This window comes from Vombatus ursinus, unplaced genomic scaffold (assembly GCF_900497805.2).
Source record: "Vombatus ursinus unplaced genomic scaffold, bare-nosed wombat genome assembly UNPS02007284.1, whole genome shotgun sequence".
Taxonomy (NCBI): Eukaryota; Metazoa; Chordata; class Mammalia; order Diprotodontia; family Vombatidae; genus Vombatus; species Vombatus ursinus.
Window position 1 is genome coordinate 16,133,702 of NW_020947062.1, and position 17,914 is coordinate 16,151,615.

Consider the following 17,914-nt stretch of genomic DNA (forward strand, 5'->3'; position numbering starts at 1 on the left):
GTAATACACAAGAAAAATAATTTAATCTTTGTTTTTCAAATTGATTGGTATATTAGTAGAAATTAATATTTAACATTAATAGATAACCCTGTGATGATTATGAGCTTTTTTGTTTGCCTGTCTTTACTGTAAAGATCTTTAGAATTTTAAACCTCTATAGTATATATGTAGTAGAAAGTATAGTTGTGGCTTTGAGTAACATAAAAATCAGTTCTTAGTTATTGTTGATAATGAGAGAACAAAAACATGAATTTCAGTTTATATGGTGTATGTTCCAGAAATTATTTGCATTTGGCTTTGAAAAGTATTTTTGTACTTAGACTTGAAAATGGTTGTAACCCATCACTTGATGGGTTGTGGTTGGATGGTGTTGAGGATTCTTTTTCTAAAAAATAACCAAACTGTATTCTGAAAACTTGACTTAGGAAACTGGGAAGCTCTTTAGTTTTTTAGTCTTTTTTCATCTACTTTGCTCTTTTCTGCAGTTTTATGTTGAGAATAAATGTTTCTGTAACTGATGCTAAGTTTTGATCTTTTCAAATCTTCCATGGAAGAGACCAGAGTTTAAGCATTCAAAGTTTCACATAACACTTTTTTTATTTATCAAGTAAATAAGAAGGAATTGAGCCATTTTAATCATTGTTTATCATTAAGTTAATATAGTCATATGAACTAATAAGGATCAAAGGTATCAACAAAGCAAATATCTTGTAGAAAATATGCTGTATGTAAATTTGTAAGCAGGATTTATGGGATTAAGACAGTTATTTAGCTAGTCTAACTTCAGATAATACATATGGAAGTTTAGGGTTTTAAATTTGACCACTAGGTGGTATTTATAGCCAGTATTTATAGCAAATCTTTAAATCTATAAAATTCTGGAATTCTAATAAATTATAAATAAAATTCTGCATTTATATTTATATGGAACACACCTAGCTATTAGCAAGAATTTATTAAGTAACTGCTTACCATGTGCTAGGCATTGTGCTGGGTAATAGGGATACAAAGACAGAAATAGTCCTTGCCCTTAAGGAACGTACAGTGTTTCAGGGGAGCAAATATGTACAGAAATAAATATGTGCTTAGAAGGGTAGCCTGCATAAAGGCCTGGCATATGTGAGGAATAGCAATAAGTCCAGTTTGACTTGATTGTAGAATGTAGGAAAAAGAGTTACAGAATGAGGCTGGAAACCAGGTAGGTTGGGACCAAGTTATCAAGAGATTTAAATGCCCAATGGGAGTTTATATTTGAGGTGAGACTTAATGGAGGGTTAGTGGAGTTTATTCAGTAGGACAGTGACATGGTCAGGCCTATGTTTTTGGAAAATCACTTTGACAGCTGTATGGAGGTTGAATTAGAGTGGGGAGAAACATGAGGCAGGGAAACTACTTAGGAGGCTGAGTCAGAAGATGATGAGGGCCTGAACTAGGGAGATGGATATATGAATAGTAAAGAGGGGTTGAATGTGAGAGTTGTTGTGGAGGTAGAAATGACAGGTTTTGGCAGTGATTAGATATGTGGGGGGAGAAACGGTCACAAGCTAAGGATAATTCAGGGTTTTGAACTTCAGAGATTGGAAGGATAGTGACCCTTGATGGCACTTGAGGAGTTCAATAAAATTTTTGTTTGACTACTTAGAAGATGTTTGCAAAATATTACTCGACTTCCTGTTTAAATCCTATCAAATGCAACAAAATAAATTGTGGTATTGGTGTGAACAATCCCAAATAGCCTGTGAATTATAGTACAGTATGAAAGATGTGTTAAATATATTTCTGTCCAGGAGAAGAGATTTCAGGCTCTGATATCAGTGGGTCAGAAGATGATGAAGATGAAGAGACTGAGGCTGGAGAACATGGAGAAAAAAGAAAAAAGAGAAGGGGTAAGATGTTTTAATAATAAAATTATAGAAATGAAGTTGGTTGCTTCCTTATGCTAGTTTTTGTAAGTATGTTATATGCATGTAACCTTTACAGCCATCTCCTATGTAACATCTTTTTTTTAGAAATAAAAATAGGTAGTGTTAGGGAAATATGCTACATTAGAGTAACTTTGCATGTTTTTTTCAGAATGATTTCATGATTATGGCAAGTTGATCTACATATTATAATACTGAAACATATTGACCAGCATCAATCAAAATTCCATATATAATTTTCTTGTTAGAGTTTATTGTTAATTGTTATTCTAGAAGACATACCAATTTTAAATGTTGTATGATTTTAGCTGAAACCAATTTTGATTGGATTTTCTAACTGTTCTGTGGAACCCAAGGCTTTTATAAAAATTGGCTAAGATTTGTGGAGTATTTTGTAAGCAATTTGTCTTTTAGTTATGTTTGTGAAAGCTCTAAATTTTTTTTGCATTTTAAATATGTACGTATTTAATTTCTAAATCTAATTCCTTCCTCCTCTTATAAAGTTATACCATTACACTTGCTCTGAACCTGCCATTTATCCCCAAGGGCCTATAGTACAAAAAGTGAAAGCTACCATTTCTCTACATAGAAAATGTGTTATTTTTTTTCCCAGAATATGAAACACAGCAAAAAGAAAGGAGAGATTTTATTACTTCTCCTTTCCAAAAACTTCCTTAATATTTATTTAGATCATATTGTTTTAGACCTTCCTTTTCTTCCCTTAATCATGTTGATAAATATATATAAATTTTACCTCATTATAGTTTTCTCTTATTGTTAAAATTGTGTTCTTTTAAATTTTTATGAATTTTAAAAATATATGGGTTGAAAATCCTATGCCATTTAATTCTAATACAGGGAATGCGTGAAAATGAATTTCATAAGTAATAATTTTTTAAAATGAGAGTAGTTTTCCTCCCAGAGATGCAAGTTGAAAAATTTTCAGCAATAGAATATGAAAATGAAAATCTATAAAAGCTCTGGATTTCACAAGCAGTGTTTCTGAGGTGAGAAAGAAAAGACAGAAACGCTGTTAGACTAAATGAAGGTTAATAAGTTAAAATAATTTTGGTTTTGAATTTACTAAAGTATATTTGCAGTTGTTAAAGTAAAAACTTCCTTTAAGTAATCTAGAGAGATTTAGCAGACTCAAATGTCAGAGGTGGCTCATCTCCATTCCAGCTTACTGAATTAATATGTTTTGGGTGAGTAATGAGTATTAGTAGATTACTAAGTGGATTATTTTTCTAAGATTGGTAGTATGTTTTGGCATTATGAAAGTATAGTGAATGATAGTTCTCTGAGACTGTTTTTAAAGAAAAATATATAGTATAGTCTTTAAAGAAAACTTTATAGGTCTTTCACATTCTGTATTCGAGAACTGAATTTTTCTGTTTTCATTTTCTTGTTTTTTCTTTCTTTGGTTTTCCCTTGGGATCATTTCTTTGTTTTCCAGGCAGTAGCAGCACCAGTAGTTCAGATTCTACATGCTCTGTCGTAGAGAAACCCCTGGATAAATACATGACTAGTGAGTGGGAGCTCTTAAAATCCTCTAACAAAGCTTTGACTTTACCATAACTTTTGTGCTTCATATTACAAATGCTGCACTGCTCCCTGTCATTTAAAAACAACAACAACAACAACAAAAACCTAAGGATTTTTCAGTAGGCCAAAGCATGTGGGGGTTTTTCTCTTTTGATAAACTTCCAACTAAGCAATATTATTAAACTTACACTAAGCTTAAGTTTGAGAGTCATTTCTAAATTCATGCTTTGCAAATGAGATAATGTAAAGAGAACTAGTAAGCTGTAGATGAAAGTTAATTTGTTAGTTATCATCTGTATCAGTGGGTTTTTTAATTTAGATAGTTTCTCAAAGTGTAATCTGAAATTGAAAAGATATTAGAACTCAAATTATGACTTGATTTATTTATCTCTTGTTGTACTAAATAGCGAGCCAAAGCATGCCCCTAAAAACAATTGAGTTTAATAAAAGCTTGATTAACAGCCTGTTACAGTGTTTTAATCCTATGAGGAATTCTGCCAACTTAGCTTTAGCTCTAGATTAAAAATGAGAAGAGACATATATGAGTTCTGAAGCTTTTTAGAAATGCATACAAGATGATCTTGCTTCTTTTGACATGTATTCCATTGTTTAAAAAAGTTTCTAGTAAAAATGAATTTAGTAGCAACTTAAGTGGACAGGGATCCCTATTTGGTAATACTTTAACAGTTTGATACGTGAGAGAAACGCTGAAACAGGCTTAGAAAAGTCACAGAGCTATGGAAAAATTTGTGCAGAATCTGTTTAGACTATACTTAAACAAAGACTGTTTCCTTAAACAAAAACACATTTTAATTTAATTTATTTATTTTAAAAGAAATTCATAGAGAAGAGAGAGGGAACCATGCTTTCTCAGACTAGCTGGTGGCTTACTTTCTTTTAAAACATCATATTTATACTTAACCTTTCCTAAACTAATTTATAAGACTGAATAAACATTCTCATGGTTGTAGGTCTCTGCTAAAGGAAGAATTCCAAGAACATTGACATGATCTTTCTCTGGTGACAATTATTAAGCATTTTACCAAACCAATATTAGCACCTATTTTTTTGGACCAGTATGTGTAAAAGTGATTGCAGATGTATTATACAATGATATTTTGCATTATCATAAAATAAATAAGGAAATATCATCTAAATGGGAAACCACAACCTATAATCTTAATTATATTTGTTGATTGAAAACAATTTCTTTTAGCTAGATTTTAAAACAATAATTTTAGTGAAATATATTTTGGAATGTATTTTATTTAATTCAGCAACTTGATTATAACAACATGTGCCTCGCCTCTGTTAAATTCCTTTTTCAAATGTCTTATAGTGGTATGGAGGCAACTTGGGGTTCTCAAGGTATATACCTATTGAATATGAGCTCTGGAAGGTTCTACCAAGATAGCCTTCTACCAAGGCTTTGGAGAGGCTCATGAAATGATTCAGATGATTAGTTTTTTTGCCACCACAATTCAGTGAAGATCATCTCCTAAGGCAAAGAAAGGTTGTGAACAATGTTGGTTTTACACCAGCAAAATCACAGATCCTTGAAATATTCAAGCATGTGCCTAGCACTTCTGATTAATTTTTTTTCTCACAGATGTATTTGTGTATTGGGGATTAGAGTAGTTTTCCCCAGCATGCATTTGTTGTGCATTCTCCTTTAGATTTATCTTTTGTTTAGGTTTAAAGTGCTTGATTAACTGGTTAAGGTTGACTTCTGTAGTTGCATCATAGCAATTACAATTAAGCAATCTACTAATATACTGAATGTAATTTGATGACTTGTGACATAGGGGGCATACCTTTCTGTAATATTCTTCTGAAATGTAATCTGACAAAATTGTAAAGAAATCAGATTTTGAAAAATTGTGTTTTGAATGTGCATCAAGAATTTACTTCTTAAATTTTAAAAATTTCTTAAATTTACTATTTAAAGAAAACCAGAAGTGAAAAGTTTGTTGAGGCAGAGAATCCTTTCTTAATGCAGATGACTCATAAGCTAATATTTCTGTTTTATAAGTTTGAAATATCTGATTTTCTTCAAGTAGAACACATATTTTGTTATTATCCTGTCAAGGAACATTAAAATTGGGAATTTATAGAAACAAAGTATAAGTAAAATGGGCAGTTTTGAATAAATGTGCAATTTTGCACTGCTTTCTGGGCATTTATCTTAACATTAAGTTTTCTGGCTTCATGTGTAATATAGATACAATCTCATAGTACTAAATTTGATATTGGTGAGCTTTTTTGGTAGAGTGAGCTGCTGAAGTTAGATTTTTTTTTTTTAATTATAAGCTTAAAGTAAATGAATATCCTCTCTACCCCTGACTAAATCATAACTTAACCGTGTGTACAGGCATACCTTGCATAAAATTGTGTCCTAATAATACTGTTTTATAATAACGATAATATATTACAATTAAATTCAACTGCTAATTATCCATGCATAATACATCTGTAACATTGTTCCTTTGGATTGATTAATAATAAAATTATTTCATTTGTTCGCATTTTTTGAGAACCACGAAAGGATGTTAATGGGGAGGTATGCCTGGAATCTGTTGCCTTAGTTTTATATGGGAATCTCTTTTTGCTTTGGTAATTATTTTATTTTTTGCTATAGCTACAGTATAGATTAATGCCTTTACATATTTTATTGTTTTATAAAAGAAATAATGTTTCTTTTTTCCTCCTCATCTCTATGCACATGCTTCCTGTCTACGATTTACTTACTTCTGCTTATTGCAAGATCAAGCAGGTTGGTGTGATTGATTTGCACTCCACATGGTACAGTTATTGATCTTGTAAAGGACTTGTTCAAGTTTTTTTTTTTTAATTGAGAAGAAATTACTGAGAATAATTTATTTTGGCAAGGTAAGTATTTGATATTTTAATTTTTTTCAGGGAGAACTTAAATCTTTTTTTAAGCTTTTGATTTCTAAATTCTTAACTCAATTTTTACATTATAAATGCAGATATTATTACCTCCAGCCATCTTTCCATTTTTCCTAGGTAAGGAGGGAGTAAAACTAACTCAGTTAATATTAATTTTTATTTCCATTTTCAGTTCAGTTGAATAAACATTTAAGTAAGTGCCTACTATATGTAAGGCTTCACTCCAAGTGCTGAAGATATAAAGACATAATGAAATAGTCCCTGCATTTAGGCGTTTCACATTTTGTTAGAATGAAATTTTTGTCCTTCTTTTGTCAACCTAAATAAATAAGGGATAGGAACTGTACATGTGAGTTGATTAATAGAGGGAATCCTACATAAGAAAACTCCTTCACCTAATGTAAGTTGGCACCTTCTTTACAACATATTGTCTTAGAAAGTGCCCCTCCCCGCAAAAAAACTCTCTTTATTCTAATACTGTCCAATGTAGATTAGCATAGGACTTTTGATAACCAAATCTAAAATTTTTTAAATGCTTCCTGACCTAAAACAGTATGATGCTTGTAAAAATTCATGCAGGAAGATGATCAAAACTCTTCCTTCTTTGCTTGAGAATTAATGATTTAAATTTTGACACTTACATTAACATTGACTGTAGTAACACATTATTAAAAAGGGACTTTTTAAAAAAAAATGGTAAATACATAAAATTCCTTGATAAAAATGTTACACAGAGCACAGTATAACTCAAGTTCGCACCATCTGAATATGTAATTGAGCAAATTACCTGGATGATTCAGATTTACCCATGAAATTCATGTAATAATGATATTTAATCTGAATTGCCAAGATAATTTTTTCCCTTTGATGGCAGGCACTTACTGGAATATGAAGAAGTTATTAAAGTTTTTTCCCCTTACTTTTCTTCCCCTGGAATACATTTTACTTTCTCTAGTTACAAATTTAAATGTTTTTGATATGTTTTGAGCCAGGACTGCCCTTGCTACCATTGATCAGTCTTGGGATGTATTTCTCCTCTTTGTTGTCTGGGCATACACTGAATTTTTCTTTAAAGCTTGCCTTGAAATAATCACAAAACTGAATTTTGGAAGTAAAATCAAGTGTACCCACATATTTTTCAAACTAATTTTTGTTTTGTGCTCAGCTTATATTTATGATATAAACATATCTGTATGATTTATATCTGTTTTACATATTTCATTTTGTATTTGCATAAATTATATGATTTATAATTTATTTTTTATCATAGGAGAACAAATACCCAACAAACTTAGTAAAGTTAATACATTCCCAAACAATGGTTATATTACTCCCTTTTTACCATTAATAATCTGCCTTATTATAATATTCTTTATATCAATTAACACAAATTTCATCTAATTCAAATTTTAGTCTTCCTTTCTATGTTAATACTCTGCTTTGCAACTCTTTCACCATCCTTGTTCCTAAGAAAAAGGTAATATAAACATTGAAGTCCTTGAAAAACATTCTTTGGAATTAGGAGTTACTTTATAAAAAGAAAATGAGTTTTTAGCTGTTTGGAATTCATAAAGTAAAGTTAAGGTGACTGGGCCAAAGAGGTCAACAGAGCTCACTTCTTCATTTTAACTTCTGGACTGCAATTAATCACACCACACCAGAGCATAAATGATTGGATCAAAACTATTATTTAATTTCTTATTCATCCTCTTTGTGCTATTGCTCAGTAGAATTTCTTTTTGAGCTGTATGAAATGTAGAAATAGATTGTCATCTTTGTTTTAAATTTTTATATTGAATGCTAAGCTCCTTTTCTCCCTTGGAGACTAAAGATCTCCTTTAAACTTCCTTGAAGAAACCAGAGAAAATGTGTGTTTAGAGACACATAGTCCCCCTGTACAATTATGTTTCACTTGTCTTCTCTATAGTATTTTTTCCTTTTTACAGCGGAAATGATTGACTCCGGGTAAGGAGGTCAACTGTTTAATGTCTATAAATTCTACCTGCTTACCCCTTTCTTTCTGTGGAACTTTAGGCAGAAATCAGTAATAGTAAGCATTTAGGAGTGTCAAGTCTATGAAATCAATTCTATGAAAAATTGTACTATTTCTCTGAAGGAAAGGATATGTCAAAAGTTATGTTACTAGAATTGGATTTTCTTGTATTCATTTTCACTAGTAACTTTCTTTCTTTTTAGTTTTTTTTTTTTAAATTAAAAGGTATATTTTCATTCTAGTTCTTTCATATAGAGCATTGCATTTGGAGTCAGAGCACACCTGGATTTGATTTCAGGTTTTGCTCTTAATTGTCATTGTTACCTCAGGCAAGTCATTTATGCTTCTTGGGCCTCAGTTTCCTCTTATAAATGAAGAGATTGAACTCTAACACTCTTGAAGAGCCTTTGGAACTTTAAATCTTATGATCCTATGTTTTTTATGCTAATATTTTATATTTGTCATTTAGAAGGCCTAATAATAATAGTAGTAACATATTTATATAGCACTTTTGATTTAATGCACTTTAATAATAATTCTTATTTGTTTCTTATAACAACACTATGCGGTAGGTAGTTCAAGAATTATCATTCCTGCTTTAATGATGGTGAAACTGAAAGTCATAGTGGTTAAAAAGTAACTAGACCAGGATTAGAACCAAAATCTTGTGATTCCAAGTCTATTGCTCTTTCCGTTACACCATTCTGTCTATCTGGTAAGTTTATCCATGTTTCTAAATTTGTCATGTTAATAAGTCACAGTAACTGTGAATGTATGCACATGTAGGCCACATGAACAGTAGAAGCACGTAGTAGAATCTTATAACCTCAAAGTTGGAAGGGGGCATTAGAGGTCATCTAGTCCAGTTCATAACAGGAATCCCCTTTGTATCATCTGACAATTAGTCATCTGACTTTTGCTTGAAGACATCCAGTGAGAATATACATATACATCTTATGTATATTATATTATGCTGTATCCTAGGGGGAAGTACAAAGTTTAGATAAAACATAGTCTCTACTCATAAAAAGTTATGTTCTCTAAATTCCAAATCCAATATTCTTTTAACTATATTTTACTGCCTCTGTTTTCTCTTTTTCTTCTTTCTTTTCTCTTATTAGGGCCTATCTCATCTTAACCATATATAATACTGTCTTCATCGAAAACTTATTCCATATTTCAAATAGCTAACTTAACATAAAAACATTTGTAATAACCCATTAGTAAGTTGGAGGTAATCATTAATATAAAATTTATTCACCATAAGCCATCTTAAAATATATATTGTACATATAAAGAAAATTTTACATTTTTATTAAACAAGTTTAGTTGATAGTAAAAAAAAGTTTAAAAATAGTTATAAAAACTAACTAGTTCTTATATTGATTTACATTGAAAATATAACTTTTAACAAGAACAAGTATTTGAGTTGGATATTTAAGTTATGTGCTCTGGCTAAATTAAGAAATTGCTTGGATTTTTTCCTTGTGCTAAGAAAAGGAATTAAAGGGCATGTAGCGTCCATGTTTGGGGCATTTATTGGATCCATATAATTGTATAAATTATTCTTTTTGCTTTTTATCTGTTTTCTTAACCCTATTGCATGATGGGTCTATCTTGCCTCTTTTTTTCCTTGGATGATTTTGGCTTATTGCCTCCTTGAATTTGGTGACTGCTTCAAAAAGGCTATTCTGGGCACTTGTGATATAGAAAATGAAGTATAATTATCCAGTTGGTAAATATTATTTTTTTAAACTGAGGAACATTTCACCATATTATTTTACAACCTTCTCCTTTCTCTTACTTTAGTGATAATCATGTTTAAATATAACTCACATAGGTAAAAAGAAGGTTTCCCCAGATAAGATGGTTGAAATGCAAGCAAAGATTGATGAGGAGAGGAAAGCACTTGAAACCAAACTTGATATGGAAGAAGAAGAAAGAAATAAAGCCAGAGCTGAACTGGAAAAAAGAGAGAAAGATCTTCTTAAAGCCCAGTGAGTATTAAGATCTGCTGTAATTAAAGTCTCAAATGAGATAATGTATGTTAGGCAGTTTGAAAACCTTAAAATTCTATATAAATGTCATTAACAGTAGTTTGTAATCTGGTTTAAACAAGAAAATTTGATCCCAATTAAAAATTTTATTTATCCAACTTCAGTTTCTGTTTTTTTGGAATGGAATAGTTTCATACAGATATTTAAGAATACCATTATATGTGATAAATTCAAAAGTAATTTGTTTTCATTTGTCTATGGGGAAAACATTGGTGTTACGTGTAAAATCAGTTTCATAATGGCTTTGTTTGCCACTGTTAGCGAGACACAGACTTAATACATTTTTTGAAATTATATGTTTTTTCATTCAGCAGAAATCTACCCTCTCATACTTCCCACGCCCAACAAGCCCCATTATAAACATATGTAGTCAATCAAAACAAATTTCCACATTAACCATGTCCAAAAGAAATTATCTCGTTTTTTCACTTCTGAGCCTTTCACACTCTCTATCAAGAGATGAGTAGTATGTTTCAACATCAGTCCTCTTGGAATTGTGGCTGATCATTATAAGCTGCTATAAATAATTTTGTACGTATGGGTCCTTTTCCTCTTTCTTTGATCTCTTTGGGATGTAGACCTGGTAGTGGTATTGCTGAGTCAAGGGACATAGTTTCAAATTACTTTCCAGAATGGCTGAACCAGTTCACAGTTCTTCCAGTAGTACATTGCTGTACTTGTTTTTTCTCGCAGCCTCTTTAGCATTTGTCATTTTCTGTTTTTGTCAACTATATCAAACTGGTGAGTATGAGATGGCACCAACCTTACTTTTTAATTTGCATTTCTCTAATTATTCTTGATTTAGAGCATTTTTTCATATGGATATGGATAGCTTTGATTTCTTCCTCTAAAAATTTCCTGTTCATATCCTTTGACCATTTATTAATTGAGGTTTGGTTCTTATAAATTTCAGTCCGTTCCCTAGATATCTTAGAAATGAGACTTTTATCAGAGAAACTTGCAGCAAAGACTTTCCCCCCATTTACCTGCTTCTCTTCTAATTGGTTTTATTTGTGTAAAACCTTTTTAATTTTATGTAATCCTAATTATCCATTTTGCCTCCTGTGATCCTCTTTATCTCTTATTTGGCTATGAATTCTTTCCTTATCCTTAGATTTAACAGTTATTTTCTTACTTGCTTCTCTCATTTATTTATGATATCACCCTTTATGTCTTAAGTTATATATCCATTTGGAGTTTATCTTGATATAGAGTGCTAGATGTTGGCCTATATCTAGTTTCTAGTCCAGATGATTTTGGTGAATGCTGCTTTTTAATATAGTTTGAAATTGGGAAGTGCTATTAGCAAAACCTTTCTAACTGGTTTCCCTTTCTCAAACTCTCTCCCCATTGTAGTCCATCTTCCATTCAGCTACTAAAGTGATTTTCCTAAAGATTAGGTCTGACCATGTCACTCCTTTTTCTTTTTCTCTCACTCAGTAAACTCCGATGCCTCCTTACTGCCTCTAGGATTAAACATAAAGCCCTGTTTGGAATTTAAAGCTCTTCACAACTTGGTCCCTTCTTACCATTTTAGTCTTGTTACATATTATTCTCCTCCACAGACTCTCCACAGACCATCCAGCTCTGTTGGCCTGTTTTTTTCTTCCTCATCCAGTGGTCCATCTCCTGTGACCGTGCCTTTGCAATGGCTGTGTTCTGCGCCCACAGTTCTGTTCTTCCTCACCTCAACCTCTTGGCTTCCTACAAGACTTAGCTTAAATCCTATTTTGTGCAGAAGCCTTTCCCAGCACCCTCAACCCCTAATGCCTTCCCCTCTGAGATTATTTCACATCTACTTAGTGTATATCTTGCATGTATGTAGTTATTATGTGTTGCCTCCCATGTTAGAATTCAAACTCCTTGGGGCCAGTGAAGGAGAGATTAAAGTTGCATGTGAGGGAAGATTTTATTTTGCTGGTTCAAGGTCTTGGTGGTGGTAGCAGGGAATCAAGGGACTTATAGATAAAGGGCATAAAGAAATTAGTTTTATTGAATAGGGTTATCTCTTCTGTGACTACAGGTAAGAGGATGAGAATGGGTTGTGATTCACTGACGTTTGATTGAATGGAAAAAGGCAAGGGAGATGAAGGAGCTCAATAATTAATATTCCAATTTTGAGACTCTCTGTTTTAGTTTTTAAATTTAGTAAATCTTCATGGGTTTAAATTTTTTTTTACTGGAAATCATAAATGTCAGAATAGCAGGTATTGCACTATATATTGTATTCTTATCTTAATAAACAGACAAGAACATCAGTCACTTTTGGAAAAATTATCTGCACTAGAGAAGAAGGTGATTGTTGGAGGTGTTGACTTGTTGGCCAAGGCTGAGGAGCAAGAGAAACTTCTGGAGGAATCCAATATGGAACTAGAAGAAAGAAGGAAAAGAGCAGAACAACTTCGAAGAGAGCTTGAGGAAAAAGAGGTAATGGAGACTTTTTATTCATGGTTGGATAGTTTGCTTAGCAGGGAGCTTTTTCGATGAAGAACTGAGTATGTTAAATTTTAAAGCATATGTATAGATCTCATTCAAAAATGATAATTGGCAGGTAGTTTTATAATTTTTGTCATTCCTTATTGACAAAGAATATTTTCTGAACTTGAGCAATTTTTGCCTTAGCAAGAACGCCTGGATATTGAAGAGAAATATACTAGTTTACAGGAAGAAGCTCAGGGAAAGACCAAGAAGTTGAAGAAAGTTTGGACAATGCTAATGGCTGCCAAGTCAGAGGTCAGTATCTAAAAATAACATGTAAAAATTGTTATTGGGGTTTTTTTTTGTTTTGTTTTTATATTGTCTAAATTTACACCTATGACAAAAGTTGTTCTGGAGTCCATTAACTTCATGGTGCAAAAAACCAATCAGAGATGCAAAAAGAAGTTAACTGCAGTTAATTCACTCAGAGTGAGACACTTTCCATCAAAAGTCTATGAGCATGTGTATCTGTTATAATTCAGTAAGTGGCATGTATAGCATTCTACCATTCAAGACTACTTGAGGCAAAGAGGGTAGGGAAAGAGGAGACTCCTTGTTGGTCGTGTAGAGGATGCTTATTACTAGTTACAAAGGAAAGAATGTATCTTTATTAGCATAGTCGTTCCCAAGATAAAGAGAAGAAGTAGACCTCTTCCAAGTCTTCTTTTTTCAGTCATAAAGCAATTAGAAACATCCTGATGCAGATTTCCTGCAGTACCTGCTGAGACAACAAACAGCAAAATGGTCAATTTTAACAGACCACTCTTAGCTCATAAAAATCTTTTAACATTCCTGTATCATTCCTCCTTTCACCTCTCAGACAGCCATCTCTTTTTGTTATAAGGAATTTTTTTTAAATCGGCACAACCAATCAGTGCATCAAATAGAAATAATATTAATGAAATGTAACTTTTTCTTTTTTATAACCCCTTTATTTATGTGGTACTAGTTTATATAAGGGAATCAAAAAGTGTTCCTTTAGTTTTAAGGAACAAAATAATTTTTCCAGCTCTTTTTATTGTTGAAGTTAACTTATTTTTTAAAAAATTACTCATTAAAGTGTAATTGTTACCTTCTGTGTTAGCTTAAAAATGTTTATTCTGATTTCCTTGACTTGTTTTTATGGAAAAAAGCTTTTGTAGAAGTGGTAAGGTCGCAAAAAAGTTAGAATTGTTCTTTGCTATGAAATAGGACTGATTTTACAATTTGTTTACAATATTTTCATGACTATAGATGGCAGATCTTCAACAGGAACATCAGAGGGAAATTGAAGGTCTTCTGGAAAATATTAGACAGCTTAGCAGGGAACTTCGACTTCAGATGCTTATTATTGACAACTTTATTCCTCAGGATTATCAGGTAAGTAGTGAGGGTGTCTATAATTTTTTTTTAGTTCATTTAAAACATTTATTAAGCACCTCCTTTATGAAAAGCATTGTGTTAGGCAGTGGAGAAAGATTAAAAAAAATTTAAGACTGGCATTATTCTGCTCTCTTGAACCTCATAACCTATTAGATATACAAATAATTTTTATATAAAATATAGTAATATTATAATTGGTGACCTCCATAGAAGATGTCTCTATTATAAGTCATCTTTTGTTTTAACAGCTGTCATTCCCACCACCCTTTATCAGATAATTAGCACACTATCAGCTTCCTCAACAGGTCAGGCCTTTAATGACCCCCTTACCAGGCATTTCAGTTGTTTTTAAGTAGTTTTTTTTTGTGCATTATTTGACTCTTGTACCCAAGGGAAATAGCTACTTCGTTAAGGTAATACTTTGAAGTAGGGAAATCCCTGAATGTGATGAATTCGGTACAGATTTGCTGAATGCCAGTATGACTAAATTATGATTGTAATTATAAAGTGCCCCTGACTATTCTCTATGCCTACATGCCTGGGGACATAGGCAGTCAAGAACTGATTTAACTGTATTATTAGCCAAAAAAAAAAAAAAGCTTCCAGAAATCCTTATTTGTGATTTCTGAATGACAAAAGATTTTGAACTAAGATTCACTAAAACACTATGAACTACATTCCAGATTGATTCAGTATCTGGTCACATATTCAAACATTAGTTAGATTTTCCTACACAGGAAAAGCTTTACATAGTATGGCTAGGTTTACTCAAGTCATTTCCCAAATGGCAAAATATGAGACCAAAGAATAAAAATAAAAGTTTAACATTTTCATTGTTTTTGATTATAAAGAATTTTTTTAAATGAAGCTTAAATTTTCAGTTGGACTCGTACTTCAGCATAATCTTCTTTGTGATACTGATATTTTTAAGGAAAATTGGCTTTGTTTGACCACCATAGCCACTCCACTTCAGCTTATAGCATCTTTTCTCCTGAGTGCATTGCCCTTCTACTTTGTCAGTTTGTGAACGTGGTGCTTCCTTCATATTACCGCAATGTGTTCTGCATGTTTAGGGGACATTTGCCCCGTTGGTGGCAGAGTTGTCAGAACCTAATGGAGGTTGTTCAGTCTTGATAGAAGTGATATGTAAAACGTTACTCTTTGGTTTGGGGACTAAAAAGAGCATACAAGGAAGAACTATTAGAAATCAGTCATCATTTATTAAGTACTTATACTTAAGACAGACACTCTCGTAGGCTCTGAGGATATAAAGACAAAAGGGAAACAGTCTCTGCCCTCAAGGAGCTTACAGTCTTTCAGAAGAGATGTATACTTAAATATTTACAAAATAGATTCAAAATAAAAAACGTAATTTTCTGGGAGAGGCACTGTCAGCTTTGGTGATAAGAAAAGACTACATGTAACAGGTGGTACTGGCGATGAGCTTTAACAGAAGTGAAAGTATTCTATAAGGGATCAGAGATGAGTAAGGAATACATCCTGAGCATGGGGGACAGCTCTGTAGAGAGGCTATTTGTGAGAAACAGCAAGAATGCCAACTGACTAGAACATAAAATGTAGGAAAGGGAGTAATAAAGTTAGGTTGAAGCCAGGCTTTGAAGGGCTTTAACTGAGAGACACAGAAGATTGTTTTTGATCCTAGATGAACTAGGGAGCAATCTTTGTTTATTGAGTAGGAGAATGACATGATCAGACTTTTGCTTTAGGAATATTTGGCAGTGAGATGGATGATGGAATGGACGAGAGGGAGAAATTTGGGGGCGAGAAGACCAATTAGGAGGCTGTTACAGTAGTCTAGACAGGAGATGATGAAGTCCTAAACCATAATTGTGGCCTTGTAAGTAGAGAAAAAGGAATGGATGCAAGAGATGTTGTGAAGGTAGAAATGACATGTCATCTAATTAGCTGTCAGGTTGAGGGAGAGTGAGAAGACAAGGATGACTCCAAGGTTGTTGTCTTAATACAGACTCAATGTTCAGGAGATATCAAAGCCCAGTATAAGGAGATGTGGAGCCTGCAATAAGACAGTAAAGCAAGCTAGATTTATTGAGGATAGATACTCTTAAAACAAAAGGCTGTCAGGGAGAATGATGGGAAAAGATCCATTGGGACCACAGGTGGAATTGGGTTTCCCGCTGGAACATAGAAGGAATGGGCTATCCCTTCTCAGTAAAGTCTAGTGGGTTTTTATCCTGAGTCTAGCAAAACCATACCTTAGGAGAAAGGAGCAAGGAGCCTGGACCTGGGGACTGGTGCTGATTCATGTTGGTTGGGGGAGGAAAGATTCCTGGGGAATTGGAGGCTAGTTGATATTCAAACTAACATCTGGGAAAAGGAGCTAGTCCAGGGTGGGGAACCTGTGGCCTTGAGGCCACATGTGGCTCTCTAGGTCTTCAAAGGCAGCCCTTTGATGGAATCCAGACTTCACAGAACAAATCCCTTTAATAGAAGGATTTGTTCTGTAAGACTTGGACTCAGTCAAAAGGCTGCACCCAAGGACCTGGAAGACCACATGTGGCCTTGAGGCCACAGGTTCCTTACCTAGTCTTACACTCCAGTGGGGTGATTCATCTTCCCTGTTGGGTTTTTGAGCTTTCCAGGTGACTTTTTCATTTTGCAGGTCTGGGGAGTTGTGGATCTGGATGACTAGAAAGATGGTAGTACAGTAGATATGGGAAAGTTAGGAAGTAGCATGGGTTTTGGGGAAAGATAAAATGTTCTCTTTTGGACATGCTGAGTTTGATTTGCTTACAGGATATCCAGTGGGAAATGCTTGGTGTGATATGGACTGGACCTTTAAATGTATAGATCTGGAGAATCATCTGCATAGAAGTGATAATTAATCACTTGGCCGCTGATGAGGACAGTGTGAGAGGGAGAGAGAGTGGAGAGAGGTATAAGTAGAAGGGGATAGAGAGAAAGAGGAAAGGAGAAGTGGAGAGAAGAGGGCCCAGGACAGAACTTTGGAGTATACGCATGGTTAGAGAGCAGGATATGGATGATGATACAGTAACATTTATGATTGTCAGTTGTAGGTGTTTTTGTTGTTTTTTTTTTTTTAAACTAAGATAGGCATATAGTTCATTCAGGAGAGATTTATTAAATCTCCTCTGTATACAAAACACTGTTTTAAGGAGAGAGAAAAAAAATTAAATAACGTATCATCCATAGGGAGATAAGACAAAACACGTGGTATCTATAGTATACTATATTAAGTATATTAGAGTTACAAAACAAATTGCTACATGTAATCCAAGGAAGGTTTTTATAGACTGGGTAGATCAGGGAAAGTTTCATGGAAAAGGTAATATTTGAGTTAGATTTTAAGGAATAAATAAGAATTCATCCAGAGATGATGTGAAAGGAGGACATTCTAGCCATAGAAAACAGCATAAGCAAAGGGAGAGAGATGGGAACGTGTGTGTTTGGGAGACAGAGAATAGTCTGACTAGAGCATCAATTGTGTTGAAGAGTGATATCAGATAGAGTGGTGAATCACCGAATGGTGCAGGGCCTTAAATTTTAGGCAGAGGATTTTGAATTTACTCAGAAGGCAGTAAGGAATCATGGAAAATTTTTAGGCAGAGGAGTGATACATAAAAAAAGACTGTCCTGTGGCAGAATGT

The 17,914-nt window shown here is 33.2% G+C and overlaps 1 protein-coding gene across 2 annotated transcripts in view; it reads left to right on the top strand.

The window, feature by feature from the left end:
* The window catches only part of KIF3A (kinesin family member 3A), a 59,158-nt gene that overhangs the window by 34,264 nt on the left and 6,980 nt on the right, over positions 1 to 17,914 (top strand). Inside the window, exons 9-14 of one of the 2 annotated variants that reach the window (XM_027849185.1) lie at positions 1,788 to 1,886; positions 6,232 to 6,240; positions 10,211 to 10,367; positions 12,674 to 12,854; positions 13,050 to 13,160; positions 14,139 to 14,264. In XM_027849185.1, the coding sequence (XP_027704986.1) occupies positions 1,788 to 1,886; positions 6,232 to 6,240; positions 10,211 to 10,367; positions 12,674 to 12,854; positions 13,050 to 13,160; positions 14,139 to 14,264 (683 nt within the window). The remainder of the gene's footprint in view (positions 1 to 1,787; positions 1,887 to 6,231; positions 6,241 to 10,210; positions 10,368 to 12,673; positions 12,855 to 13,049; positions 13,161 to 14,138; positions 14,265 to 17,914) is intronic. The other variant, XM_027849187.1, reaches the window with a different exon arrangement.